At 46.8% G+C, this 27,760-nt stretch overlaps 1 protein-coding gene across 1 annotated transcript in view; it reads left to right on the top strand.

Moving 5' to 3' along the window:
* The window catches only part of LOC125456776 (uncharacterized), a 96,260-nt gene that overhangs the window by 54,852 nt on the left and 13,648 nt on the right, over window positions 1-27,760 (top strand). The window contains exons 9-14 of the mRNA XM_059650009.1: window positions 919-1,069; window positions 9,375-9,562; window positions 12,846-13,006; window positions 18,637-18,661; window positions 21,598-21,711; window positions 24,816-24,947. Coding sequence (XP_059505992.1) covers window positions 919-1,069; window positions 9,375-9,562; window positions 12,846-13,006; window positions 18,637-18,661; window positions 21,598-21,711; window positions 24,816-24,947 — 771 coding nt within the window. The remainder of the gene's footprint in view (window positions 1-918; window positions 1,070-9,374; window positions 9,563-12,845; window positions 13,007-18,636; window positions 18,662-21,597; window positions 21,712-24,815; window positions 24,948-27,760) is intronic.

Here is a 27,760-nt window from a genome sequence, read left to right as displayed (position 1 = left end):
CAGAAAAAGGCGCTGAGTGATAGGCTGCCCGGTATTTGGCACCTCCCTCCTTACATGGAGACCATCCTGACTCTAACTGCCCCATATGGTTGACTGACAGCCATCCAGGGGCTTAGACACAATCAGAAGTTGCCCTTGACTTACCATGCCAGGATCCCCTGACCACAGACTATGTCCTGGAATCTGTCCGAGGCCTGCCGTAAACCATGACAAGTGGTTTTGTGCGTTCGCTAAACGACACGACATTGCAATAATATTGTGAGTCTGACAGCACTAGCTGAGTAACAAAGAACTAAAAGGCAAAGCAAGGCTTGGAGTGAGTGAGCAGTATAACAGCGCACAAAGGGCCTGGTCCAGCCCCTGAGCTCGATGTGTGTGCCTGAGCGCCCAGTGTCCTTGCCGCAGTGATACAATGATGGTTGCTGGTGCAGCATTGAAGTGCAGAACTACCCTCTATATGAATTGGAGATGTGCCCATGAGGTTTTAGAAGCTTTCACATGTCAGATCCCAATGTCAGTGGAGTATGTCCTGCCAATGATGGTGGAGAGTTGGTGGCCAGTGTCAGAGACGGTCAAATATTCCTCATGGCTAGTTTTGCACAGTGAGTTTGGTAAGATTAAAACCTGTGGTGAGTTGGCCTGCCAGCAGACATTTATCGATCAATATGTTAACAGGGAGCCCCCTTCGTGAGAATCTTACCCGGGACATTTTTGAGAAAAATGTACAAGATGTGATAAGGTGATTTCAACATCAAGATCGATCTGACCAAACAACTCACCGAGTTCTACCTCTCGTCTCACCACAGCCTACATTGCTCGCAGCCTGGTAAGATTCAACCCCGTGACAATTTGCCTCGACCACTGCTAAAGTCACAATTTTTTAATGGTCTCAGCCACTGAATAATCCAATATTTCCAGAGTCTAACAGAAGCTATCCACAGCACCAGGAAGCCTTGTTTAATCGGCTTCCGTTCACATTTGTGGAATTAATTTACAAAGTTCATTGTGTTCCTTCCAGAGATAAGTACATTCTTGGCCCAATCACAGTTGAATCCTCAGAAGAAGTCAGGTAACTTTTGGGAGCCATGCTTAAAGGTTCATCTGTGTCCATGAGCAGAACATCTGGAAGCATAGCTTCCTGTCTCTGTGTGGATTTTCTCCAGGTGCTCGGGTTTCCTCCCACAGTCCAAAGATGTGCAGGGTAGCATGGATTGGCCATGTTAAATTGCCCGTAGTGCCCAGGGAGGTGCAGGCTAGGTGGGTTAGACATGGGAAACTCAGGGTTACAGGGATAGGGTGGGTCTGGATATGATGCTCTTTGGAGGGTCAGTATGGATTCCATGAGCTGAATGGCTTGCTTGCACACTGAAGGGATTCTATGATTTCTCTACCTCAGGGTAGAAATCATTGGTTTTTCAGTAAATCAAGGTTCAGACTTTCTTCGCAAGTCCAACTGCATTCTCTTTCACTCCAAGTTAAGGCCTGAAGGTGCTCTCCACTCAGTCCATTCTGGACAATCCAGGATTGTTTTCAAATATGTTTTCAAATTTTAGCCCTATATTGGCAGGCTGTGATCATCTGTAGCAATGGCTAAGCAGCAGACAGACTGCAACTTTGTGGTAATTTTACAGCTAACAATGGGTTCAAATCACACGATGGCACGAATTTAAATTTTATGAGTTAGTTTGGAATCAAAACTTATTATTGGTTGTTGTAAAACCCCATGTGGTCACTAATGTCCATTAGAGAATCTGGTCTGTCCCTTACCTGGCCTGGCCTCTATATAACTCCAGACCCACAGCAATGTGGATGACTCTTAACTACACTTTGAAATGGCTGAGCAAGCCATAGTTCAAGGGCACTCAGGGATAGCAAACCACTTTCTTAAAAGTCTTTCAACAGCCACTGCAGAAATGTCCAAAAAAAATCTATTCAAAAACACTGTGAGTTCAGTGTCAGTCCTGAACTCATAAGCTTCTGGAGGGAACAACAATTCCCATCTTACATCCCCCCTCCTTCCTCCTCCCCTCCTCCTCTCCTTCCCTCTTCCCCTCCTCCTCTCCTCCACTTTTCCCCTCATCCACTCCTCTCCTCCTCCCCTCCTCACCTTCTTCCCTCCTCCCCTTCTCCTCTCCTTCCCTTCTCCCTTCCTCCTCTCCTCCCCTCCACCCCTTTCCCCTCCTCCACTCCTTCCCTCCTCCACGCCTCCTCTCCTCTCCTCCCCATCTCCCCTTTTTCCCCTCATCCACTCCTCCCCTCCTCCTCTCCTAACCTGCTTCCCCCTTCCCTCCTCCCCTCCTCCCCTTCTCTGCTCCTCCTCTCCTTCCCACCACTCCTTGTCTCCTCCCTCCTTCCCTCCTTCACAGCTCCCCTCCTCCCTCACTCCGCTCCTCCTCCTCTCCTCCTCCCCTCCTACACTCATCCTCTCCTCCCCCTCTCCGCTCATTCCCTCCTCCCCTCCTCCCCTCGTCCACTCCTTCCCTCCTTCCCTCCTCATCTCCTTCCCTCCTCCCCTCCTTCACAGCTCCCCTCCTTTCCTCCTCCCCTACCCTCCTCCTCGCCTCACCTTCTCCACTCATTCCCTCCTCCCCTCGTCCACTCCATCCCTCCTCCCCTCCTCACCACCTTCTCTCCTCCCCTTCTGCTCTCCTTCCCTCCTGCCCTCCTCCCACCCTTCCTTCCTCCACTCCTCCTCTCCTCCTCCCCTCCTCTTCTCCTCCCCTCCTCCTCTCATTCCCTCCTCCCCTCCTTCTCTCTTTCCCTTCTCCCCTCCTCTTCTCCTCCCCTCCTCCTCTCATTCCCTCCTCCCCTCCTTCTTTCCTTCCCTTCTCCCCTCCTCTTCTCCTCCCATCCTCCCCCTACCCCCATGACCTCCTGGGCCCAAGACAGTGGAGAGGGTGTTGCTTGATGCCTGTAGGACCCTGAATTATGTGATGATGTCACAGAGGTGCACTTCATGGGTCTAAATGGCACAGGGTGGGCAGAGTTAAGGAGGGGAGAGAGAATCACAGAAATCTGACTGTCTGAATATTACAAGCACGTACAGAGGGGTATGTAGATGAGATTGATTTGTATTAGGTGGCAGAGTTTAGGGGAAATGATACTAAAGCTTAGTACATCACTGAGTACCATCTATAGTGATCATTAGTCCTAATCTATCTTGCAACAAACGGTGTTATAAAGAAGCCCAGGGCTGAAGACAGTTCTTCACCCTTCCTTCTCCTCAACCAGACCATCTTTAATGCAAACCGATGGATGTGGGCATGTCAAAAGTGTGAGGTGCCCAGAACACAGGCTCCCCTCGCTGGGCCTGTGGCATTGACTGAAGGTCTGAAAGGGAGTCCTTCAAGTGGAATTGGCTCCATGTTATGTAGGTGTACCCTGAGCAGCCTGTCAGCTGCATGCATAATCGATGAACGCTGGCTATTTTCCCCGCTGTGTTTATCACAGCTGGTCACCGACCTTCATGTTTGTTTGCCGTTCCCTCTGCTCTTGTTGACTGACTGTTGGCTTTGCAGAGCAGAGCAGGTCAGGAGTTCAGGGTTCAGCAGGTCAAGGGCTTCCTAAGGGCTGCAATTCACCAGGAAGTGGCCCTCTGAAACCACAGGCAGCTCTGGGGCTGACATCAGAGTGGAGCCCTTGTCCTGCAGGAGGCACTTTGCAATCACAGTACTGGGACCAAAAGGGGGAGAAACTGATTTACAAACCTCAAAGCAAAAACTTAGAGGTGGGGATGAGAGAAGATTTTTTTCTTCCTTTAGTGGGCCATTGCTGTCTCGAATTCTCTTTTTCTTCTTAAATCACTGGCTGGGCCCAGCATTGATTACCCATCCCTAGTTGCCCTTGAGAAGGTGGGGGTGAGCTGCCTTCTCAATCTGCTGCATTCGTCCTGCTGTGGGTTGACCCACAATGCCCTTGGGGAGGAAATTCCAGGATTTTGACCCAGCCGCAGCGAAGGAACAGTAATATATTTCCAAGTCAGGACGGTGAGTGACTTGGAGGGGAACCTGCAGGGGGATGGTGTTCCCGTCTGTCTGTTTCACCATCTGTCCACAGATTCATAACCCTTTGGGTGAAGAAGTTCCTCCTGACCTCAGTCCTACAGCTGCTTCCCTTTATTTTGAGGCGATGCCTTTCAGTCCTAGTTTCACCTGCTAGCAGAAACAACCTCCCTGCCTCCACCTTATCTATTCCCTTCATAATTCTATTTGTTTCTATAAGATCTCCCCTCATTATTCTGAATTCCAGTGAGTATAATCCCAGCCTACTCATTCTCTCCTCATAATCTAACCCTCTCAACTCTGGAATCAACTGAGTGAATCTCCTCTGCACCCCCTCCAGTGCTAGTGTACCTCTTCTCAAGTAAGGAGACCAAAACTGCACACAGTACTCCAGGTGTGGCCTCACCAGGACCCTATACAGCTGCAGCATAGCCTCCCTGTTTTTAAACTCCATCCCTCTAGCAATGACAGACAAAATTCCATTTCCCTTTTTAATCACCTGCTGCACCTGCAATCCCACCTTCAGCGAATCATGCACAAGGAAACCCGAGTCCCTCTGCACAGCAGCATGGTGCAATTTTTTACCATTTAAAACATAGTCCATTTTCCTGTTATTCCTACCAAAATGGATGACCTCACACTTATCAACATTGCACTCCATCTATCAGACCTTTGCCTAGTCACTTAGATTATCTGTAACCCTCTGCAGACTTTTACACACTTCTTCTACACACTTTGCTCTACCACTCATCTTAGTGTCATCTGCAAATTTTGACACACCACACTTAGTCCCCACCTCCAAATCATCTATGTAAGTTGTAAACAATTGCGGTCCCAACACTGATCCCTGAGACACACCGCTAGCCACTGACCACCAACCAGAAAAACACCCATTTACCCCTAATCTTTGCTTTCTACTGGCCAACCAATCCTCTATCCATGCCAATACATTACCTGTAATACTGTGCAACTTTATGTGATGTAGCAGCCTTTGGTGTGGTACTTTGTCAAATGCCTTCTGGAAATACAGACACACCACATCAACAGGTTCCCCATTGTCCACCATGCAAGTAATGTCCTCAAAGAATTCCACCAAATTAGTTAAACATGGCCTACCCTTCATGACTCTATGCTGGCTCTTCCCAATGGGACAATTTATATGGTGAGTCCAGCTGAGTTTCCAATCAATAGTAACCCCCAGGATGATGACAGTGGGTGGTTCAGTGATGGCAATATCGAGGGCAGAGGGCTAGCTTCTTGCTTGTTGGAGGTGGTCATTGCCTGGCACTCGTGTGGCACAAATAGAACTTGTCTAGATATTGTCCAGGTCTTGCTACGTTTGAACATGGACTGCCTCAGTATCTGAGGAGTCACGAGCGGTGATGAACATTATGCAATCATCAGCGAACATCCCCACTTCTGACTTTATAATGGAGGAATGGTCATTGAATTAGTGGCTGAAGATGGTGGGGTCTAGGACACTCCCTCATTACCAAGGGGAGGCAGTGGTGTTCTGGTCATGTCACTGGATTAGCAATCAAGAACCCCAGGAATATATTTTGGGGACATTGGCTTGAATCTCATGGGGCCAGACAGGGTAATTTGAATTTAATAAAAATGTGGAATTAAGGGATTGGCTCGAGTGTGATCATTTAACTGTTTTTGGTTGTTATAAGTATTGAGAGAACGGTGCGTAGCTTAATTGGGAGACTGTTACACTGAAGATCTGAGTTCCCTGGTCCAATTTCAATTCACTCGGGGCTCTTTTGGTGCAGTGGTAGCACCTACCTCTGGCCAGGAGGCATGAACTCAATTCCCAGTGTAATAGCATCACTGAACAGGTTGACTGGAAAATATCTACCCTGGGTATGACAGAAAGCAACTGAGGCTGAATTTATTTAAGGGCCAGATGGATGGACAAGGGAGTCGATGGTTACAGGGGACAGGCAGAAAAGTGGAGCAGAGACCATAACCAGATCGATCCTGATTGGTGGAGCTGACTTGAAGGGCCGAATGGCCCACATTCCCGTGTTTAACATCACTGAGATCTGTACTATAGGTGGCTCGTCTCTGATTACCTGGGCTGATCCACCACTTTCCAAGTTTGCTTATCTCTTTGATCTAAGCCCCGTGTTGTTGAATCCTGAATTGAACTGAGGACAGGGTTGGGATGGAGCAGAAATGTTGATGATTCTAACTCCCCTGGAATGTCACGGGGTGTTCATGGGGTGAGGGGCTGAGGAGTGAAGTGGGGGGGGGGGGTAAGGGAGTGAATGAGCTGAGGGAACAAGAGCCATGAGGCTGGTGAGTGTACAAGGGTGTTCTTAACAACTGATGGTCACTACTGAAGGCACAGAGCAGTAGTCACTGACTCAGCACCCATTCAACAAAGTCACCATAGTCTTACCAGACCGGGGCAGGGGCACGGGAGGCTGCTCTTTCATTGGAGAGACAACTGGTGGTGGCCTAACCTGAGTGTCAACATGTCACAGACAAGGATTGCGAAGGAGAATCCTTCATCAAAAACTCAGCCGGTGGAGGAACTGAACCCACTCTGTTGGGATTACTCTGCATTGCAACAGAGCTCAGCAGCACCCGCCCCCCCCCCCCCCCGCATTAAATGAACCATTCCAACAAAGCCTGTCTCATGATTAGAGCTAAGTACACTATCAAAAGTTACATACGGTGTGTTCCCACAGCAGAATCTCACGGCTCTCACACCCAGCTCCTGTGATCCCAGGCAGAGCTTCATTATAACTCAACCCCAAGAGCACCCTGTGCACGATCATGTGCCCTCAACAAAACAAGTGGAAATCAACAGTATCATGATGGAAAGGGTTATCGATACTGCTTTCAAGCTGCTGCATTCACTCAGCGATAACCTGCTCGCTGACACCCAGTTTGGGTTCCGCAGGGCCACTCAGCTCCTGGCCTCATTACAGACTTGGTTCAAACATGGACAAAAGAGCTGAAGTCCAGAGGTGAGGTGAGAGTGACAGCCCTTCACCTTAAAGGTGGAGGTGTGGCAACAAGAGGCCCTCTCAAAGCTGGAGTCAATGGAAACCTGGGGGTGTGTGGGCAGGGGTTGGTGGGCAGTGGTGGCGACATCTCACTGCTGGCTGGTCATGTTTAGCAGATGGTTGTGTACATCAGTAATTGTGTACACCTGCAATGACGTCAGACATCTCAGCTCCAGGACATCTCTGCAGGAGTTCCTCAGGGTGGTATCCTAGGCCTGAACATCTTCAAATGCTTCATCAATGACCCTCCCTCCATCATAAGGTCAGAACTGGGGATGTTCGCCGATGATTGCACGATGTTCAGCAACATTCACAATTCCTCAGATACTGAAGCAGTCCATGTTCAAATGCAACATCCCAGGGACTACCATTGAGCAGAAAGTGAATTGGACTCATCATACAAATATTGTGGCTGTAAAAGCAGGTCAGATTCTAGGATTCGTGCCCTGAGTAACTCAACTCCTGACTCCCCAAAGCCTGTCCATCATCCACAAGGCACAAGTCAGGAGTGTGATAGAATATCCCCCACTTGCCTGGATGGTTACAGCCCCAACAACACTTAAGAAGCTTGACACCATCCAGGACAAAGCAGCCGCTTGATTGGTACCACATCCACAAACATCCCACTCCCTCCACCACTGACACTCAGTAGCAGCCATGTGTACTATCTACAAGATGCACTGCAGAAATTCACCAAAGATCGTCGGACAGCATCTTCCAAACCCATGGCCACTTTCATCTAAAGGAACAAGGGCAGCAGATAAAAGGGAACACTGCCAATATTCATCACCATCATGTTCCCCTCCAAGCCAATCACCATCCTGACTTGGAAGTAAATTGCCATTCCTTCACTGTCTCTGGGTCAAAACCCTGTAATTCCTTCCCTAATGGGATTGTTACACCAGTTTTACCCAAACCTCTTCCCAGCTGTGACCTTATCACAAAGCTTGCAAACTGTCGTCACCCCTTATCGAGCAGTGATGGGGGACAGGAGGGATGACCTATCAGACCCGGGGTGGGGAGGGGGGGGCGGTGGGGATGGCAGGGCAGTCAGGTTGAGGGTTTGGTCATTACAGCCTTGAAGCTTGGGGTCCTGACTCCTGCTTTGGAACAGCCTGCCCTATACACAGCAAAGTAAGGAAACAATTCCCTACCACTTTCCCCAGGGCATTTAGGGATGTGCAATAGGTAAAGAAAAACCAACCTCAGTATCTTTATTGAGGGAAGAATTTTTTAAAAAAATATTCATCCACAGAATGAAGGTGTCATTGGCCAGGCAGCTTTTACTGCCCATCCTAATTGAGGGCAGTTAAGAGTTAACCCCATTGCAGTGGTGTTGGAGTCACCAGACCAGGTAAAGATGGCAGCTTCCTTTCCTAAAGGACATTAGTGACCCAGATGGGTTTTTCCTGACAATAATGACTCAACTCTTATTTCTAGATTATTATTGAATTCAAACGCCATCATCCACAGTGGCAGGACTTGAACTCAGGTCCCCCAGAGCATTAGCTGGGTTTCTGGATTAACAGCCTAGTGAAAATACCGCTAGGACATTGCCTCCTCCGAAGAGTTAGATGTTACATTGAGATATTGAAGCCCACCAGTCCAAAACAAAAGAACCTAAAGAAAAGTCCTCAGCCCTGAAACAGTGAGCTGCCTCCTATTGTTCATGTGAGTTGGGGGAGGAGGTGGGGGGGCGTTGTTTGAGCCTTGACTATGTATATTCCCAGTTCTTGCACTCTGAGCGCACTGATCACAAGGGGACTGTGACCTGCTGCTTGTGAGTCACTCTGAATGCTTGACATTGAGGGTCGATAGGGAATCGAGTGGTTTATTTTTTGCAGGCCTCGTTGTTGATCTTTGAACCTTGGTTTGCTTGGGCCGTCCACTGAAATTCAGACGCAGGAGGAGTCAGCGAGCGCCAACGAAGCATGGCAAGACTTTTCTGGGCTACATCCCTTTTCCTTTTGCTTCACCCCACAGCTGCTGAGACTCCAGGTATGGTCTTTCTGTCGACCGCTGTGCAGTCAAAGGTTCTCCATTTTACAAATTGCGCCCAACGGCAGTGCAAAGTTTGTGATCTTAGGGGAGCTTCGTTCCCCAGCTTCCCTCCTTCAGCCAGGTTGTGCAGTGATTGATCTTTGAAAACAGCGTTATTTGGGGATGCACCCATCAACTGCCCACCAGGATATGGTTCTGTCCGAGATCTGTGTTTGGGACATGTTGGATTCCCTAAACAAGAGCCACTCTGTCTGACCATAGCTAGCTACTAAACAGTGCAGTGGCAATCATTAGATAATTTCAGCAGTGATTATTGATTCCAGGCCATTTTTACAAATATTCTGTGTCCCAGTGTTCAGGGGTTATGTGTACTCATCGGCGAAATGTTTCTTGAGCAACTGATGGCTGGCTCTCAGGGCTGGGATTTTTCCTGGGATCCTGCCTTCAGGATGGGGGGCTCAGAGTCCCACATGCCCTGGGGTTTTATCTGGGTTCTCCATCGAGGTTTTAGAGGTCAGGCAAGAATTCCGAATATGGACGGTCAGTTTAGGGAGGGAGGGGCGGGTGGAGCAGGGGTCCGTAGAAATGGAGGCGGTAGGTCTGCCCTTGTCAAAGCTGGAGGTGGTCAATAGGAATGCAGCAGCAGTGAGGGATGTCGTGGGGGAGGGTGCATCCTAAAATAAAGGTGACCGCTCTCCAACACTTTGCAATGTTCCAATAACAAATGGTCTTTGTAACTGGGCCAGCCCTACTGATGTTGGCCCCCTTCCCTGGACCTGCCAGAGTAACCTCTGTTTGGCTGATGACTCCATTCAGCAAGGTTAGGTCACGCATTCTATAGGTCAGCTATTGGGTCATGAATCTACAGGTCAGGGGTAGAATCATGATTCCATCGGTAAGGGACAGGATTATAATGCTGCGAGGTCAGGTATACAAAATATGACTATACAGGCCAGTGATAGGGCCAAAATTCTATAAGTCAGCTGTAGGGCCATAGTTCTACAGGGGTAGAGTCATGATTCCATAGTTCAGGGATGGATTGTGGCTCTGTAGATCACAGATAGGGTGTCACGATTCCCTCTATCAGGGATAGAATCATGATTCTATAGGTCAGGTATAGGATCGTGATTCTACAGATCTGAGGTAGGGTGGTGGTTCTAAAAGTCAGGTATGGGGCCATGATTCTATAGGGCAGAGATAAGGTCATGATTCTATAAGCCAGCAATAGGGTGATGATTCTATAGGTCATAGATAAGGACATGATTCAAAAGTCAGCGACAGGATGATGATTCTACCAGTCAGAGATAAGGTATAAGTCAGTGATAAGGTGATAATTCTATTGGTCAGGAATAGGCCCCTGGTTATATATAAAGAACAAAGAACAAAGAAAATTACAGCACAGCCCTTCGGCCCTCCAAGCCTGCGCCGATCAACATCCTCTGTCTAACCTGTCATCTATTTTCTAAGGGTCTGTGTCCATTTGCTCCCTGCCCATCCATTTACCTGTCCAAATATATCTTAAAAGACGCTTACGTGTCTGCGTCTACCACCTCCGCTGGCAACGTGTTCCAGGCACCCTCTGTGTAAAGAACATACCACGCATATCTCCCTTAAAGTTTCCTCCTCTCACTTAAAACTCATGACCCCCACTAATCGAGTCCCCCACTCTGGGAAAAAGCTTCTTGCTATCCACCCTGTCTATACCTCTCATGACTTTGTAGAGCTCAATCAGGTCCCCCCTCAATCTCCATCTTTCTAATTCATATCTCTCTTCATAGCTAGCACCCTCCATACCAGGCAACATCCTAGTGAACCTCCTCTACACCCTCTCCAAAGCATCCACATCCTTTTGGTAATGTGGAGACCAGAACTGTACACAGTACTCCAAATGTGGCCGAACCAAAGTCCTATACAACTGTAACATGACCTGCCAACTCTTGTACTCAATACCCCGTCCGATGAAGGAAAGCATGCCGTATGCCTTCTTGACCACCCTATTGACCTGCATTGCCACCTTCAGGGAACAATGGACCTGAACACCCAGACCTCTCTGTTCATCAATTTTCCCTAGGACTTTTCCATTTACTGTATAGATCACCCTTGAATTTGATCTTCCAAAATGTATCATCTCACATTTGCCCGGCTTGAACTCCTTCTGCCATTTATCTGCCCAACTCTCCAATCTATCTATATTCTGCTGTAATCTCTGACAGTCCCCTTCACTATCTGCTACTCCACCATTAAAATGTTAATGACCATTCATCAGAGTGCAGGTGCCATCAAAAATGCTGTACTTCTCCAGCACCTTCTGTTTTTACCCACCATTCTATAGATCAGGGATAGGCTGATGCTTCTATATGTCAGACGTAAGCCAAGGATTCTCTGCACCATGCAGCATTCAATAACTCTACAGGTCAGGCATAGGCTGATGATTCTATAAGTCAAAGGTAGGTCCATGATTCCATAAATTGTGATGGGCTGATGATTTTATAGGCTGGTGATTCAATAGATCAGGGACAGGCCCCTATAGATTAGAAACAGGTCCAAGACAGTGATAAGTGCAGTGATAAGCCTTATGATTCTGTATGTCTAGAATGGACCACTGAATCTAAGTAGCTAATATAGCTAAACAGTAGACTGATGGTTATAATATTCAGAACTAGGCTGATAATCCTGTAAGTCCTGATTCCATTGGTGTCAGAGTTATGTCCTAATTCTGTAGGTGTCCTGAATAAACCCTGATTTTATAGGTGCCAGTGGTTAACCTTGATTTTACAGTGCTTCTATGGTGCCATGGATAGGCCTTGGTTCTATAGGTGTCCAAGATAGGCCCTGGTTCAATGGTTGTCCGGGACAGGACCTGATTCGACGGGTTTCTGGGCCCTGGTTCTATAGGTGTTCTAGATAGGCACTAGTTCGATGGGTGTCTGGGATAGGTCCTGGTTCCATAGGTGTCTGGGATAGAAGCTGGTTCAACAGGTGTCCACGACAGGCCCTGGTTCAATAGGTGTCCGGGATAGGCCCTGCTTCTATAGGTGCCCAAGCTAGGCCCTGGTTTGATGGATTTCCGGGATAGGCCCTGCTTCTCTAGGTGCCTGTGATAGGCCCTGATTCAATAGGTGTCTGGGATAGGCCCTGGTTTGATGTGTCTGGGATAGGACTTGAGTGTGTCCAGAATAGGCCCTGCTTCTGTAGGTGCCCAGCATAGGCCCTGGTCCTATAGGTGTCTGGGATAAGTCCTGTTTCTATAGGTGCACAGAATCAGCCCTGCTTCTATGGGTGCCCAGGAGGCCCAGCTTCTATAGGTATCCAGGATAGGCCCTGCTTCTATACATGACCAGAATGAGCCCTGCTTCTATTCGTGACCAGAATGGGCCCTGGTTCTATACGTGACCAGGATTGGCCCTGGTTCTATACGTGACTAGGATAGGCCCTGGTTCTACATGTGACCAGGATAGAACCTGGTTCTATATGTGACCAGGGATAGGCCCTGTTCTATATGTGACCAGGATAGGCCGGCCCTGGTTCTATACGTGACCAGGGATAGGCCCTGTTCTGTATGTGACCAGGATAGGCCCTAGTTCTATACGTGACCAGGATAGATCCTGGTTCTGTATGTGACCAGGGATAGGCCCTGTTCTACACATGACCAGGGATAGGCCCTGGTACAGTTGGTACCAGGGATAGGCCCTGTTTGTGCAGGGCCAGTTGTGTCTTTCTCATTGTCCTCGCCCTCACCACAAACCTACCCTGTAAGCTCCTGTCAAACTGAATGGGAATGACAGCTACTGACCAATTTGTTCATCGTTTTCCCCTGTCACAGTGTTTCTGACCCACAAAAAGGCCAACAACATCCTAGCACGACAGAAGCGGGCAAACAGCTTTCTGGAGGAACTTAAAGAAGGTAACTTGGAGAGGGAATGCAATGAAGAAAGGTGCTCAAAAGAAGAAGCGAGAGAAATCTTTGAAGATGACCAGCGAACAGTAAGCAGCAGTACCTCTGATTTCTATCTTCACTTGCTGGTCTTAGCTATTCCTTGTCTGAACAGTGCAATATCCCAGGAGATATCTCCTCAATCAATCGGATACCATGGAATTCTCTACCATGGGAGATGGAGAACCAATCACTGAACATGTTTAGGAAAGCGATGGATTTCTAGAAACTAAAGGTGTCACGGGTATAGGAAGAGAGAGGGGGGCGGTCTATGGCTTCACAATTGAGGGTCAGCCATGATTATATTGAAAGATGGCTCGAAGAGCCAAATGCTTTACTCTTGCTCCCCAATTCCTACATTTCTCTCTCTTTCCCTGATATGAGATGTGTTAACCAATCCAGTCATTTAAACTTTCAGTCACTTTTATTTATACTTTGGGATATGCCAGGAACATCATTGTACTTTATTATCACCTTAAGACGCTCCAAATAGAGACACTTCTGTATCAGTCCGACTCATATTGTGAGCACACCAAGGCATTTCACACATGGCTCTCGATTCTCGTGCATGTTCTGCTTTTTCCAGCTGGTAGGCTAGGGTGTCTCTGTGATAGAGGATCAGCAAAGTGGTGACCTGAAATTCCAGGTGGGTTTGCCAAGTAGAATTCCATGGGGACATAAAAAATCTGGTTCCAGTGGGACCGACGAGAAAAACCCGTCAGATTTCCACGGAAACCTGATGGGCAGGATGCTTTAGGGGATGGAGACCTGACATCCCTCACTGGCTGATCTACTTGTGACTCCTGTAGCCCCATGTCAATGCAGTGAATCCTGAGTTGAGACAGATGGTGGGAACTGCAGATGCTGGAAAATCTGAGATAACCAAGTGTGGAGCTGGATGAACACAGCAGGCCAAGCAGCATCTTGAGTTGACTTGTCCTGAGTGTGGGTGTCCAAGCAATCTGTGCAGTTACAGCAAAAACAGTACCGGCATTTTGAAAAACACCATTCACCATCTTCCTAGGGTAGGTAGACATGATGGTGCAGCAGTGCCATCACTAGACTAGTGATTCAGATCCTCAGGTTAGTGTTCTGGAGGTATGGGTTCAAATCCCACCATAGCAGATGGTGAAATTTGAATTCACTCAGAATCAGGAATAACAAGCTGGTCTAATAGCGAGCATGTCACTATTGATATTTATATTTTAAAAAGTGCATCTGGTTCACTAATGTCCCTTAGGGGAGGAAATCTGCCTTTGTTATTAGTTTTATTTTTAAGATTTAGACTTTATTGCCACATGTACTCAAGTATAAAAGTACAGGAGTGCACTAAAATATTTTCAATGTCACCGTACACAAATTTAAGGGCAAGGTGGAAAACAATAAGGAACAAAGTTAAAATTTAAATATTACAATATGACCAATGTGATCTATATGTGACTCCAGACGCATAGCAATGCGGGCTCTTAACTGTAACCACCCCCCCCCAGACAATTTGAGATAGGTGAACAAATACTGTCCCTAGCAGTGACACTTATATCCCACAAACAATACATTTTTAACAGATTATTTGAGTAAGAGAGGCGGGGAGAAGTGAGGAAGAAGCTTTTAAACACAGCAAGTGGAAATGATTGGGAAATCACTGCTGTCAAGGATGGTAGAAGCAGAGACAACATAAATTAAAGGAGCAAGAGTAGGCCATTTAGCCCTTCAAACGTGCTCTGTCATTTAACATAATCACAGTTGATCTAACAACATGGTATCCTGTTACCTGTTTCTCTCCATACCTCTTGATCCCTTTAGCCCCAAAGAACTGTAATTCTAACTACTTCCTGAAAATATTCAACATTTTGGCTTCAACTGCTTTCAACGGTAAAGAATTCCCCAGGCTCACAATTTCCTGGGTGAAGATATTTCTCCTCATCTCAGTTCTCAATGGTCTCTCATGTATCCTTAAATTGTGATCCCTGTTTCTAGGCTCCCTAGTCATTGGGAACATCCTTCCCATGTTTACCCTGCATTGACCCTTTAGGATTTGATGGATTTCTGCGAGGTCCTCTCTCATTCTTCTAAAATCTATTGAACATAGTCCTATCCAGAACCGATCCAGTGTCTCTTCATATGTCAGTCCTACCATCCCAGGGATCAGTGTGGTAAATGTTTGCTGCACTCCCTCCATCGCCAGAACATCCTTCCTCAGGTACGGAGACCCAAACTGCACACAGTACTCCAGGTGTGGGTGCACCAGGGCCCTGTACAATTGCAGCAAGACATCCCTATTCCCTATCACTGCCTGCTACACCTTACTTTCTTGTACTTGTACACTTACTTTAAGTGACTGGAGTACAAGGACACCCAGGCATCAAGGCAACACCCCTTTTCCCAATCTATCCCCATTTGGATAGTAATCCACCTTCCTGTTTTTGCTACCAAGTGAATAACCTCACTTTTACTTGCATTACACTGCATCTACCATTCATTTGCCCACTCACTCAACTTGTCCAAATCAGACTGAAGCGTTTCTGCGCCCACCTCACAGTTGACCCTCCTGCCAAGCTTTGCGCCATCTGCAAAATCGGAGATATTACATTTAGTTCCCTCATCTGAAACATTAACATATAGTGTAAATAGCCGCAGTGCAGGCACTGATCCCTGTGGTAGCCCACTGGTCACTAGAATGCACTGGAGAGGGTGCAGAGGCAATCCCCCAGGATGTTACCTGGGATGGAGCATTCCAGAGATGGAGAGAAACTGGATACGCTCAGGTTGTTTTCTCTGGGGCAGAGAAGGCTGAGGGGGTTCCCCTGATAGAGGTGAATAAGATTATAACAGGTGTGGACAGGGTGGACAGAAAGCAGTTGTCCTCATTAGTCAAAGGATCGGCAACAAGGGAGGTATAATTTTAAGGTGAAAGGCAGAGGTTTAGAGGGAATTTGTTTTTCACCTGTGGGATGGTAGGATGCTGGGAAGCACTGCCTTCAGGTGGGAAACCTCATGACCATTAAAAAGTACTTGGGACAGCACTTGAAATGTCAGAACATTCAAGGTTCTGAGTATAGTTCAAAGAATGGGGGCCAGGGTAGCTTAGTTAGTACAGAGTCAAGGGGCTTGTTCTGTACTGTATGATTGAAAGCTATCCCCACCATTCAATCACCTCTCCTCCCCCACCACCAACTCAATCATATCCTTGAACCCCTCTGATCTGCTGCCACTCCCTCAACCCCTGCCAGTTCCAGGATCACTCAATGCGGCACAACATCAGAGAGGTTCCAATCACAGGTTCTGCATTAGTGTGCCCGGTACATGACCAGGCCGATTGCAATCCTGCCTGCAAATAGACTTAATGTTATCCTGGTGTGCCTCTGGCTTTTAGCAAAGAGGGTATTGTACTGGGCGTACAAGCTGCTGGGAAGCATGGGAACTGTAGACTTTGACAGAGGGTGGATGGTGAGAGCAGATCTGTGCCACATATTGTCCACAGTGTCCTGTACTAACTTGTTATGCCAGGCAACGGCACAGACTGTTACTTCACCAAGCATGAATCCTTCAGACCGGAGTGCCTGTCCTTAATCTACCTCCCATGGGGAGCTTTCGTGGTACAGGAGGTGATCGCCCTGCCTCCGAGCCTGAAGCTTTGCCTTTGAATCCTATCCCTGATGGCCAAAGGAAGTGTAATGCGGCCAAACTGGTTGAAAATCAATGTCTAAGACCCTCCTACATACGGCAGCAAAAGCAGGAGAGACTCACGGCCAGCCGGGTAATTGAGAGAAATCGGAGACTTTGCCATCAGTCTCCCGGCCATAGCGAATTGTATTCTTTGGCAGGGCAGTCCATGTGGATCAGATTGGTATTGAAGGCTCAGGGTACAATTCACTTGGTTGGGGTGGATTCAGATCCTGCTTCTTTGCCCTACCCGTGATGATGACTGCCTCTCTGACCCTGTCTTCAAGCAAAGAGATGATGATGGAGATTTCATCCCCCAGCTCCTAACAATCTCACACCTGTTTCTCACCAATCGTCCCCCCATTCCACAGCAATTTCTCTCCCACTTAACCACTCACTGCTCACTCCCATCTCACTCCCACTTCTGACAAGTCTTCCTCCATTCTCCATGAGCCTCGCAGACCACCAGTCATAGAGGCATACAGCACAGAAATAGACCCTTCGGTCCAACCAGTACATGCCGAACATAATCCCAAACTAAACTAGTTCCACCTACCTGCACTTGGCTGATATCCCTCTAAACATTTCCTATTCATGTACTTATCCAAATGTCTGTTGAACATTGTAACTGTACCCACACCCACCACTTCCTCTGGAGGTTCATCCCACACTCAAATCCGTGTAAAAAAAAAGTTGCCCCTTGTGTCTTTACTAAATTGTTCTCCTCTCACTTTAAAAAATGCCCCCTAATTTCGAAATAACCCCTTCCTAGGGAAAGGATACTTGCCTTTCACTTTGTTTACACCCCTCATGATTTTATAAACATGTATAAGGTCACTTGCAGTGAAAAAAGTCCCAGCCTATCTAATCCCTCCTTATAGATCACTTTCCAATGCCTGCCATCACAAGACTCTCCTTATGGGATTAACAACCCAGTGAGTTTGTTGGAAGGAAGCTCAGGCTGTTTAACACATTTTTGGATGCTCCATCAGGTCCAGAATCAACATCCTGATGTACATTCACCAGCTTAATCTCCTTACTCTTCACTTCCAACATCTAGCCCAACAGAAATCAGCATCTCAACAATGATTTCAACATCATCAGTCTCACTGACTACTTTTAGTTTTACCTTTTCCCCCAAAAATCCTGGTGAGATCACAGTGTCCAACATTGGTGGTGGACAGCATTTACCAAATTATTCTGAACCCGAACTTAATTCAAGAGTCATGTTGAGAACCAATTGAAGATTATCAATGAGGATCACAGGGTTGATCCATTTGTACGTGCTGGAAGCTTACATATCCTCACACACCAGGCCCTGCTCTTTGTAAAGAAAAGATCTGTTCCCACACATCGTACCTTTGCGATGCAGAAGGGGTCATGGAGACAAAAAATCTCTGCTGTAAAGCCACGAGAGCTGACTTGGTCAGTTTGAATTTAAACAGTTAACAGCCCCTGCTGCAGTCACAGCAAGCACAGATCCACCAGTCAGCATTTTTATCTCATGCTGTAGAAGTTGCTGCTTCCTTTCTAAAAGTTGGTTTGTTTTCCATTCAGCTCTGATGACTGCATGTTTCTTCTTTTGCGATGTTTAACTAGCATGGGGAATGGATTGTAAGCCAGCTCTTGGATTAAACTATGCAGCCCTGAGGAAGGACAGCACTGGTGAGGCAGGGCTGTGTCTCACCACAATAATGACAGTGAGTTCCCAGTTTGAGATAACACAGTACAGAGCTGGATGAACACAGCAGGCCAAGCAGCATCAAAGGAGCAGGAAAGCTGACGTTTCGAGTCGAGGCCTGACCTGAAACATCAGCTTTCCTGCTCCTCTGATGCTGCTTGGCCTGCTGTGTTCATCCAGCTCTACACCTTGTTATCTCAGATTCTCCAGCATCGGCAGTACCTACTATCACCGCAACAGTTCCCAGTTTGATACTGTTTGCGATATCCCTCTCTGCCTTCACTCAAAACTCTATAACACTACATATACTGACATGCTATCATCTTCTTGTTTCAGGATGAATATTGGAATAAGTATATAGGTGAGTAATCATTTTCTTATATTTTTTGTTAAGTATGAGTCCATCTGTCTGAGTTATTGTCTAGCCCCAATAGCAATGGTAGGGCACAGAATCTGAGTGAGCTTGTATACCGAGACAGCTACCCTGTCAGAGCAGGGGAGTATGGGTGAAGTTTAGGGATCACCGTGATGTGCTAACTAAACTTTCCCACTGTGATGATGGGACTGTAGGATTGGGTCATAGGCAGATGCATCAGAACTGGGACTGTAGAGCCCTCAATCACTGAAGTATCAAAGATGATGAATGTACAGAAAGAGCTTTGGAAATATTACGGTCAAACCTCTCCTACTCTCTGTGATCTCTCTCATCCTCTCTCCGCTCTTTATCCTCTGTGTCTGCTCCTTTCCATTCCCTCCCCGCTCCTTCCTTCTGTCACTCCCTCTCGTTCTTTCTCACCACTTACAGAGTCAGAGAGTCATACAGCGTTGAAACAGACCCTTTGGACCAACTAATCTAAGCTGACCTTGTTCCCAAACTAAACTGTTCCTTACTTGCCTACATTGAGCACGTATCCCCCCAGACCTTTCTGATTCATGTACTTATCCAAATGTCTTTTAAACATCGTAACTGTGCCCACATCTACCACCTCCCCGGCAGTTTATTCCACACATGAACCATTCTTCGTGTAAAAAAATTTGCCCCTCGTATCTTTTTTAAATCTTTCTCTTGTCGTCTTAAAAATATGCCCCCTAGTTTTGAACTCCCCCATCCTAGGGAAAAGACCCTTGTCATTTACCTTATGACCTTATATCCCTCGTGGTTTTATAAACTTTTATAAGGTCACTCCTCAATCTCCTCTGCTCCAGTAGAAAATGTCCCGGCTTATCCAGCTGCTGCTTATAACTCAAACCCTCCATTCCTGGCAAATCTTTTCTGAAGCCGCACAAGCTCAGTAGTATCCTTCCTATAACTGGGTGACCAGAACTGCACACAATACTCCAGAAGAGGCCTCACCAATGTCCTGTACAACCTCAACACGATGTCCCAACTGCTACACTCAAAGGCCTGAGCAATGAAGGTAAGCATGCTAAACGCCTTCTTAACCACCCTGTCTATGTGGGGTGCAAATTTCAAAAAATTATGTACCTGAACCCCTGTTCTATAACACTACCCATGGCCTTATCATTTATTGTATATGTCTCGCCTTGCTCTTTTTCACCAAAGTGCAATACTTTGCATTTATCCAAATTAAACTCCATCTGCCACTCCTCAGCCATTGACCCAATTGATCAAGATCTCTTTGCCATCTTAGATAATCTTCTTCATTGTCCATCATGCCACTGATTTCAGTGTCATCCACAAACTTGCTAGCCATGCTTTCTATATTCTCATCTAAATCATTTATATAAATATGACAAACGAAAGTGGACCCAGCGCCGATCCCTATGGAACACCGCTGGTCGCAGGCCTCCAGACCGAGACCGACAAAAAACCCTCCATCACCACTCTCTGTCTCCAACTGGCAAGCCAATTTTGTACCCACTGGCAAGCTGTCCCTGAATGCCATCTGATCTAACTTTACTAATCAGTCTACCATGTGGAACCTTGTCAAAGGCTTTACTGAAGTCCATGTAAACAACATCTACTGCTCTGACCTCATCAATCTTTTCTTTTGGTTACTTCCTCAAAAAGCTCAATCAAGTTTGTGAGACATAAATTCCCTCACACAAAACCATGCACTAATTGGTCTTTGCTCCTCCAAATGCATGTAAATCTTATCTTTCCCAACACCAGAGTCAGACTCACAGGGCAACAGTTCCCAGGCTTCTCCTTAGCATTTCTTAAATAAAGGTACAATGTTAGCCCCCCTGCAGTCCTCCAGCACCTCACCTCTGATTATAGAAGATACAAATATTTCTGCTAGGGGTTCTCTAATTTCTTCCTGAACTTCCCATAGCATCCTGGGATACGCTAGATCAGGTCCCAGAGATTTAACCACTTCTATGTTTTCTATGACCTCCAGTATTTCCTCTTCTGTATTGTGGATTCCCTCTCCCTCTGTCCTCCTCCACTCTTCCTCCCTCTCTCGCTTTTCCCTTCTCTCCATTCCTCCTCTCTCTCTCTCTCGCTCTCTTTCTCCTCTCTCCACTTCCTCTCTCCCTCTCTCACTCTTTCTCTTTCTCCTTATTCTCTATCTCCCCACAGCCGCAGGTACATTGAGACACACATTGGAAGTCAGATAGTGTAGGATGCAGTTAAATGGGACATTGAGGGATGAGGTACAGTTAATGGGTGGAACATCTTCAGCTGATGTGCCTGCAATGCGGAGTGACTGGCAGTGTTTTGAGGTTTATGTATCCATCAGATTTGCAGGAAATTCTGAGACTACCTGTTTCACCAGTGGACCTCGTGGGGAGCAGTTTGTTCAACAAAAGTGTCACTGAAATCTCTATGACTTTCACCCCATTGAGCAGCAAATGCCGCAGCTCTACGTTTGCCACTTTCATATAGAGCCCTCCAAAGTAGGATGTGAGATTAGAAAGGGGTACAGTCTCACACAACAATGACCCATGTAATCAGCAGCTAGTTTTACTCACCCCAAAGACAGAGGCAAAGTGCCTCGGGTGCTGAAGATCTGAACAGAGAATACTGGAGAAACTCAGCAGGACTGGCAGCAATTGCACAGAGAGAAACAGAGTTTTTTTTCAAGTCTGACATGACTTCTTCAGAAGGACTATGGAAGAGGTACAAGTCTCAGTGCAATTTTGGGACCAATAACAGCAAAAAAAAAGCTCATTGTTCTGAAGAAGCAGCCTTTACTATTTGTTGTGTTGAATATTTGAAGTTCCTCCTTGCTGTTTGACTGGAGAATGACCTCCAGACCCGAGGGAATCTCCAGGAGTGGTGAATTTCACAGCGGTGTTTCAGATGGATGCCATTCTCTTCCACTTTTGCAGACGGCGATCAGTGCGCGTCCAACCCATGCAGGAATGGGGGCGTCTGTCGTGATAGCATCGACAAGTACAACTGCCTCTGCCCAAAAGGTTACCAGGGCAGCAACTGTGAGATTGGTAAGATCCCAGGGTGGGGGCATTGACCATCTGCAACCGGAGGAGTGGCATGTTTGCATCAGGTCAACAGTGCTGGGTGGCACCCCTGGATGAGAATGCAGTCAGGGTAAGGGTGTTGGAAGTAGGTGGGTGGACGGGAGGGGTAAAGCTTGCAGGGGGAAGGAAGATGTCTCTCCTGCCACACCTTCTGACCCCATGTAAACGTTAGCTTATCCAGGCCTCCCCGGAGTCTGGTAGGTTTGGCCTAGAGTTGGAGGTCTCACAATTTTAGCTCTGTCTGGCCAATGGAAATAAGCGAACTGAGCTGTTGAAATCATCCTGGATTATCCAGGGACTAGAAAACCACCAAGGAGGCCACCTCCTTAAGTTTCATTGGCTGCACTGAGCAAAAGGCAGGAACCCATGTCTCTCTTTGCATATCAGGACAGGCCTGCCATTTTAACAGGCTCTATATAGTTCTTCTTTATTCTTCCTTAGGATACAGGCATCACCGGCAAGGCCAGCATTTCATCAGGCATCCCTAACTCCCCTTAAACAGTGAGGTTTGCTCAGCCATTTCAGAGGGCAGTTACAAGAGTCGACCATATTGCTTTGGGTCTGGAGTCACATGTAGGCCAGACCAGTTAAAGATAGCAGATTTCCTTCTCTGAAAGGCCATTAGTAGACCAGATTGGGTTTTTATACCATAAGACCATAAGCCATAGGAGTGGAACAAAGAAAATTACAGCACAAGAACAGGTCCTTTGGCCCTCCAAGCCTGCACTGATCCACATCCTCTATCAAAACCTGTCGCCTATTTTCCAAGGATCTGTATCCCTCTGCTCCCTGCTCATTCATGTATCTGTCTAGATACACCTTAAATGACGCTATCATTCCCGCCTCTACCACCTCCACTGGCAACACGTTCCAAGCACCCAACACCCTCTGTGTAAAGAACTTCCCAAGTATATCTCCCTTAAACTTTTCCCCTCTCACCTTGAAATCATGACCCCTAGTAATTCAGTCCCCCATTCTGGAAAAAAGCTTCTTGCTATCCACCCTGTCTATACCTCTCATGACTTTGTAGAGCTCAATCAGTTCCCCCTGCAACCTCCGGCATTCTAATGTAAATAATCCTAACCTACTCAACCTCACTAGCTAGCGCCCTCCATACCAGGCAACATCCTGGTGAACCTCCTCCGCACCCTCTCCAAAGCATCCACATCCCTTTGGTAATGTGGCAACCAGAACTATACGCTGTATTCCAAATGTGATCGAACCGAAGTCTTATACAACTGTAACATGACCTGCCAACTCTTGTACTGAATACCCCGTCAGATGAATGAAAGCATGCCATATGCCTTCTTGACCACTCTATCGACCTGTGTTGCCACCTTCAAGGTACAATGGACATGAACACCCAGATCTCTCTGTACATCAATTTTCCACAGGGCTTTTCCATTTACCGAATAGTTCAGCCTTGAATTGGATCTTTCAAAATGCATCACCTCGCATTTGCCTGGATTGAACTCAATCTGCCATTTCTCCACCCAACTCTCCAAATTATCTATATTCTGCTGCATTCTCCAACAGTCCCCTTCACTACCTGCTAGTGCATCAATCTTACTGTCATCTGCAAACTTGCTCATCAGACCATTTCTCCCTTCCTCGAGATCATTTACGAATATCACAAAAAACAGTGGTCCCAACACGGATCCCTGTGGAACACCACTGGTCACAGTTCTCCATTTTGAGAAACTCCCTTCCACTACAACTCTCTGTCTCCTGTTGCCCAGCCAGTTCTCTATCCATCTAGCTAGTACACCCTGGGCCCCATCTGGCTTTACTTTCTCCATTAGCCTGCCATGGGGAACCTTATCAAATGCCTTACTGAAGCCCACGTATATGACATCTAAAGCCCTTCCTTCACCAACAACTTTGTCACTTCCTCAAAGAATTCTATTAAGTTGGTAAGATGTGACCTTCCCTGCGCAAAACTGTGCTGCCTATCACTAATAAGCGAATTTTCTTCCAAGTGCAAACAGATCCTATCCCTCAGTATTTTCTCCAGCAGCTTCCCAACCACTGACGTCAGGATCACCACTCTATAATTACCTGGATTATCCTTGCTACCCTTCTTAAACAAGGAGACATTAGCAATTCTCCAGTCCTCTGGGACATCACCTGTGCTGAAGGACGCTGCAAAGATATCTGTTAAGGCCCCAGCTATTTCCTGTCTCACTTCCCTCATTAACCTGGGATAGATCCCATCCGGACCTGGGGACTTGTCCACCCTAATGTCTTTTAGAATACCCAACGCTTCCCCCTCTCCTTATGCCGACTTGAGCTAAAGTAATCAAACATCTATCTCTAACCTCAACATCCGTCGTGCCTTGAGTGGGCCAACCCTTTATCTAGATACCCTCTTGCTCCTTATGTACAAATAAAAGGCTTTGGGATTTTCCCTAACCCTGTTTGCTAAAAATATTTCATGACCCATTTTAGCCCTCTTAATGTGAACTCCATGCGGTATTTTTATGATGGTCATGGCCAGTGTCACTATGACTGACAAAAAGATTTATGAATTGAATTTAAAGCCTGATGTGGTGGGATTTAAACCCACATTCCCAGAGCGTTGAAACAAAATGAAGGACTTCAGGTGTTGGAGAGCTGAAGCGAATAAAAGCAGAAATCGCTGGAGAAGCTCAATGGCTCCAGCAACATCTGTGTAGAGAGAGAAAAGAGGGGTTAATGTGTCGAGTCCATTGAGTCTTCTTCAGAATGTTCTGAAGAATGGCCACGGAGCCTTTAACTCTTGTCTCTCTGTTCACAGATGCTGCCAGATCTGCTGAGATTCCCCAGCAATTTCTGTGTTTTTTTTGGTGGTGTTAGCCCAGTTCACTGGCTCTCTAACTCAGTGGTAGTATATCCTGTCCTCATGAGGAGCGAGGGAATGGGTGGATTGCAGTGATCTGGTGAGTTGTCAGTTGAGAGTTCTGAGGATCATGGAGCCTGAAGGGCTTGATCTTTATTGCATTTATGAGCGCCCTCACCCTTCCCCACTGAGGAGCTTTAAAATCAGCATTGCTATGTGTGCTTTGTGACTCCTGCTTGTTTCCTTTCAGGTATCTCTGATCTCTGCAATCTGAACAATGGAGGCTGCCAGCATTACTGCCGGATACAGAAGTACCAGGTCAAGTGCTCCTGTGTCGAAGGTTATGCGCTTCATTCCGATGAGGAATCCTGTATTCCACAAGGTAAAAATGCACCATGGTATGAGAGGTGCTCTCCTCAGGCTCTGTGGCTAACACTGCTGCCTCCAGGGACCCAGGTTCGATTCCACCCTCAGGTGACTGTCTGTGTGGAGTTTGCACATTCTCCCCATGTCCATGTGGGTTTTCTCCAGGTGCTCTGGTTTCCTCCTACAGTTCAAAGACATGCAGGTTAGGGTAGATTGGCCATGCTAAATTTCCCACAGTGCCCAGGGATGTGCAGGCTATGGGGGTCAGCCATGGGAAATAGAGGGTCACAGGGATAGGGTAAGGGCAGGGTCTGGATGAAATGCTGTTCAGATGATCAGTGCACATTTGATGGGCCAAATGGCCTCTTTCCTCACATTAGGTATTTCTGTGATTCTATAAATGTCGCCTTCTTATGCCACCCCTTGAACATGACTAACGGAAGGGATAATTAAGCTCTCTTCAGAACCAAATCAGACGGTGACACGATTAAAGTGTGTGAATTAAAATGAACAAGTGCATGTTCCTCACTAAAATGGAGGGCAACTAAGGCATAGAATGCTGGAGAAACTTAGCAGATCTGACACCATCTGGGGAGAGAGAAACAGAGTAAACTGGGCGGCATGGTGGTACAATGGTTAGCACTGCAGCCTCACAGCACCAGGGATCCGGGTTCGATTTCAGCCTCGGGTAACTGTCTGTGTGGAGTTTGCACATTCTCCCCGTGTCTGCGTGGGTTTCCTCCGGGTGCTCCGGTTTCCTCCCACAGTCCAAAGATGTGCAGGCTAGGTGGATTGGCCACTCTAAATTGCCCGTTGTGTTCAGGGGTGTGTGAGTTATAGGGGGATGGGTCTGGGTGGAATGCTCCAAGGGGCAGTGTGGACTTGTTGGGCCAAACGGCCTGTTTCCACACTGTAGGGAATCTAGTCTAATCTAAACATTTCAAGTCTGATATGGTTGCTCTTCAGATTAATTGGGTATTTGATAGGGTCAATGGAGAGGGTACTCCCACTCATGATGGAATTGAGAACTAGTAGGCACAGTTTCAAACTGAGGGATCTCCCATATAAAGGGGAGGTGAGCCAGATTTTCTTGGAGGGCCCTTTGTGTTTGGAATTCTTCTCCTCAGACTAGTGAAGCCTGGGAATCCAGAGCCATGGCGGGGGGAGGCGGTCATAAGAGCTACATGATCTATTCCTCCCCTCCCATTCTTTTATGTTCAATCCATTTTAAACGACCACTTGACTGGAAACTGGCACAACTAATAGTTGTGCATTAAAACTCCATTTAAAGCTCTCTGCTCAAGGTAGAATAATCCTCGTTCTCATCTGGGTCATTCTCTACTGCACCCTCTGCGAAGCCTTAATATTCTTCCGAACATGGTCTTACATAGAATGTAATGCTGGAGCTCAGGCCTAAAGAATGATTTTGATATCCTGATCACACAAAGCTTCCTTCATTTTCTAATCTTACACTGTAGTTTTCTGCACTTTGAGCATTTCCAGGTTTTGGGAGTATTTGGTCATTTCAGAGGACACCCACAGCACCACGGGATCATAGCAACTAGGAGAAAAAGTAAATCATTCGATCTATTGAGCATGTTCCGCAAGTCAATCAAATCGTAATTATCTTCTATCCGAAAGCTATTTCCCAGATTTATCTGCATGTCCCTACATACCTTTAATATCCTCCAACAGCACCTTCCAAACCCATGACCACTTCCATCTAGAAGGAAAAGAGCAGTAGATGCTTGGGAACACCACCCCCTTGCAAGTTCCTCTCCAAGCCACTCTCCATCCTGACTTGGAAATATATCATCGTTCCTTCAGTGTTGCTGGGTCAAAATTTTTGAATTCCCTTCCTAAGGGCATTGTGGGTGTACCACATGGACTTCAGCGGTTTAAGATTACTAGGTGGAGGATGGGCACAGAAATAAGCCAGAAGCCAGCACCTAATAGTGAAAAAGGCATCAGTCTGCAGGTCGAGGTATCTCCAGGTGAATGCATCTGGCATTTGGTGTACCATTGTTAATCTTCCTGGCACTTCCTACACAGATGTGCAAAACCATGTCATGGCATTCCCAACCTGCCACCATGAAGCTGCCTCCAATATCAGCCTGCTGTGTGGGGCCTTCTGTAAGATTGCATAACAGTCCACAATAATATTTTCATGTTGAGTATCTTGAGTAGATAGACCACCATCCAGCCTCCTTACTGGTATTAGCCTAGATATTTGATACCATGTCGGGAACAATGTCTACATAGGCAGAAGACAGGTTCAGTCTACTTGAAAAGTGAACAGGTTCATTCCATATGTCTTAACTACACTGTATCGAAAATGTAATTGTTACATCTGAAACATCAGGCTCAATTTAAGATTGCATTAATTTTGAGTCATTGAGGCTTACAACATGGAAACAGGCCCTTTGGTTCAACTTGTTCATACTGCCCAGTTTTCACAATTAAGCCCCATTTGTCTGCATTTGGTCCACATCTCTTGATACCTATCCCATTTATGTTTCTGTCCAAATGTTTATTAAATGACAAAATTGTAGTCACCTTCACCACTACCTCTGGCATCCCGTTTCAGACATTCACCAGCCTCTGTGTGAAAAGCTGCCCCTCTGGACTCTTTTGTGTCTCTCCACTCTCATCCTAAACCTATGCCCTCTAGTTTTAGACTCCCCTACCATGGGGAAAAGCAGTTGGTTATCCACCTTACCCATTCCCCTCAAGATTTTATAAACCTCTATAAGGTCAGCCCTCAGCATCTTATGCTCCATGGGAAAAAAGACCCAGCCTGTCCAGCCTCTCCTTATAACTCAAACCTTT

Source organism: Stegostoma tigrinum, chromosome 12 (assembly GCF_030684315.1).
Source record: "Stegostoma tigrinum isolate sSteTig4 chromosome 12, sSteTig4.hap1, whole genome shotgun sequence".
Taxonomy (NCBI): Eukaryota; Metazoa; Chordata; class Chondrichthyes; order Orectolobiformes; family Stegostomatidae; genus Stegostoma; species Stegostoma tigrinum.
Note: the sequence above shows the minus strand (reverse complement) of the source record. Positions and strands in the feature narration are given on the sequence as shown.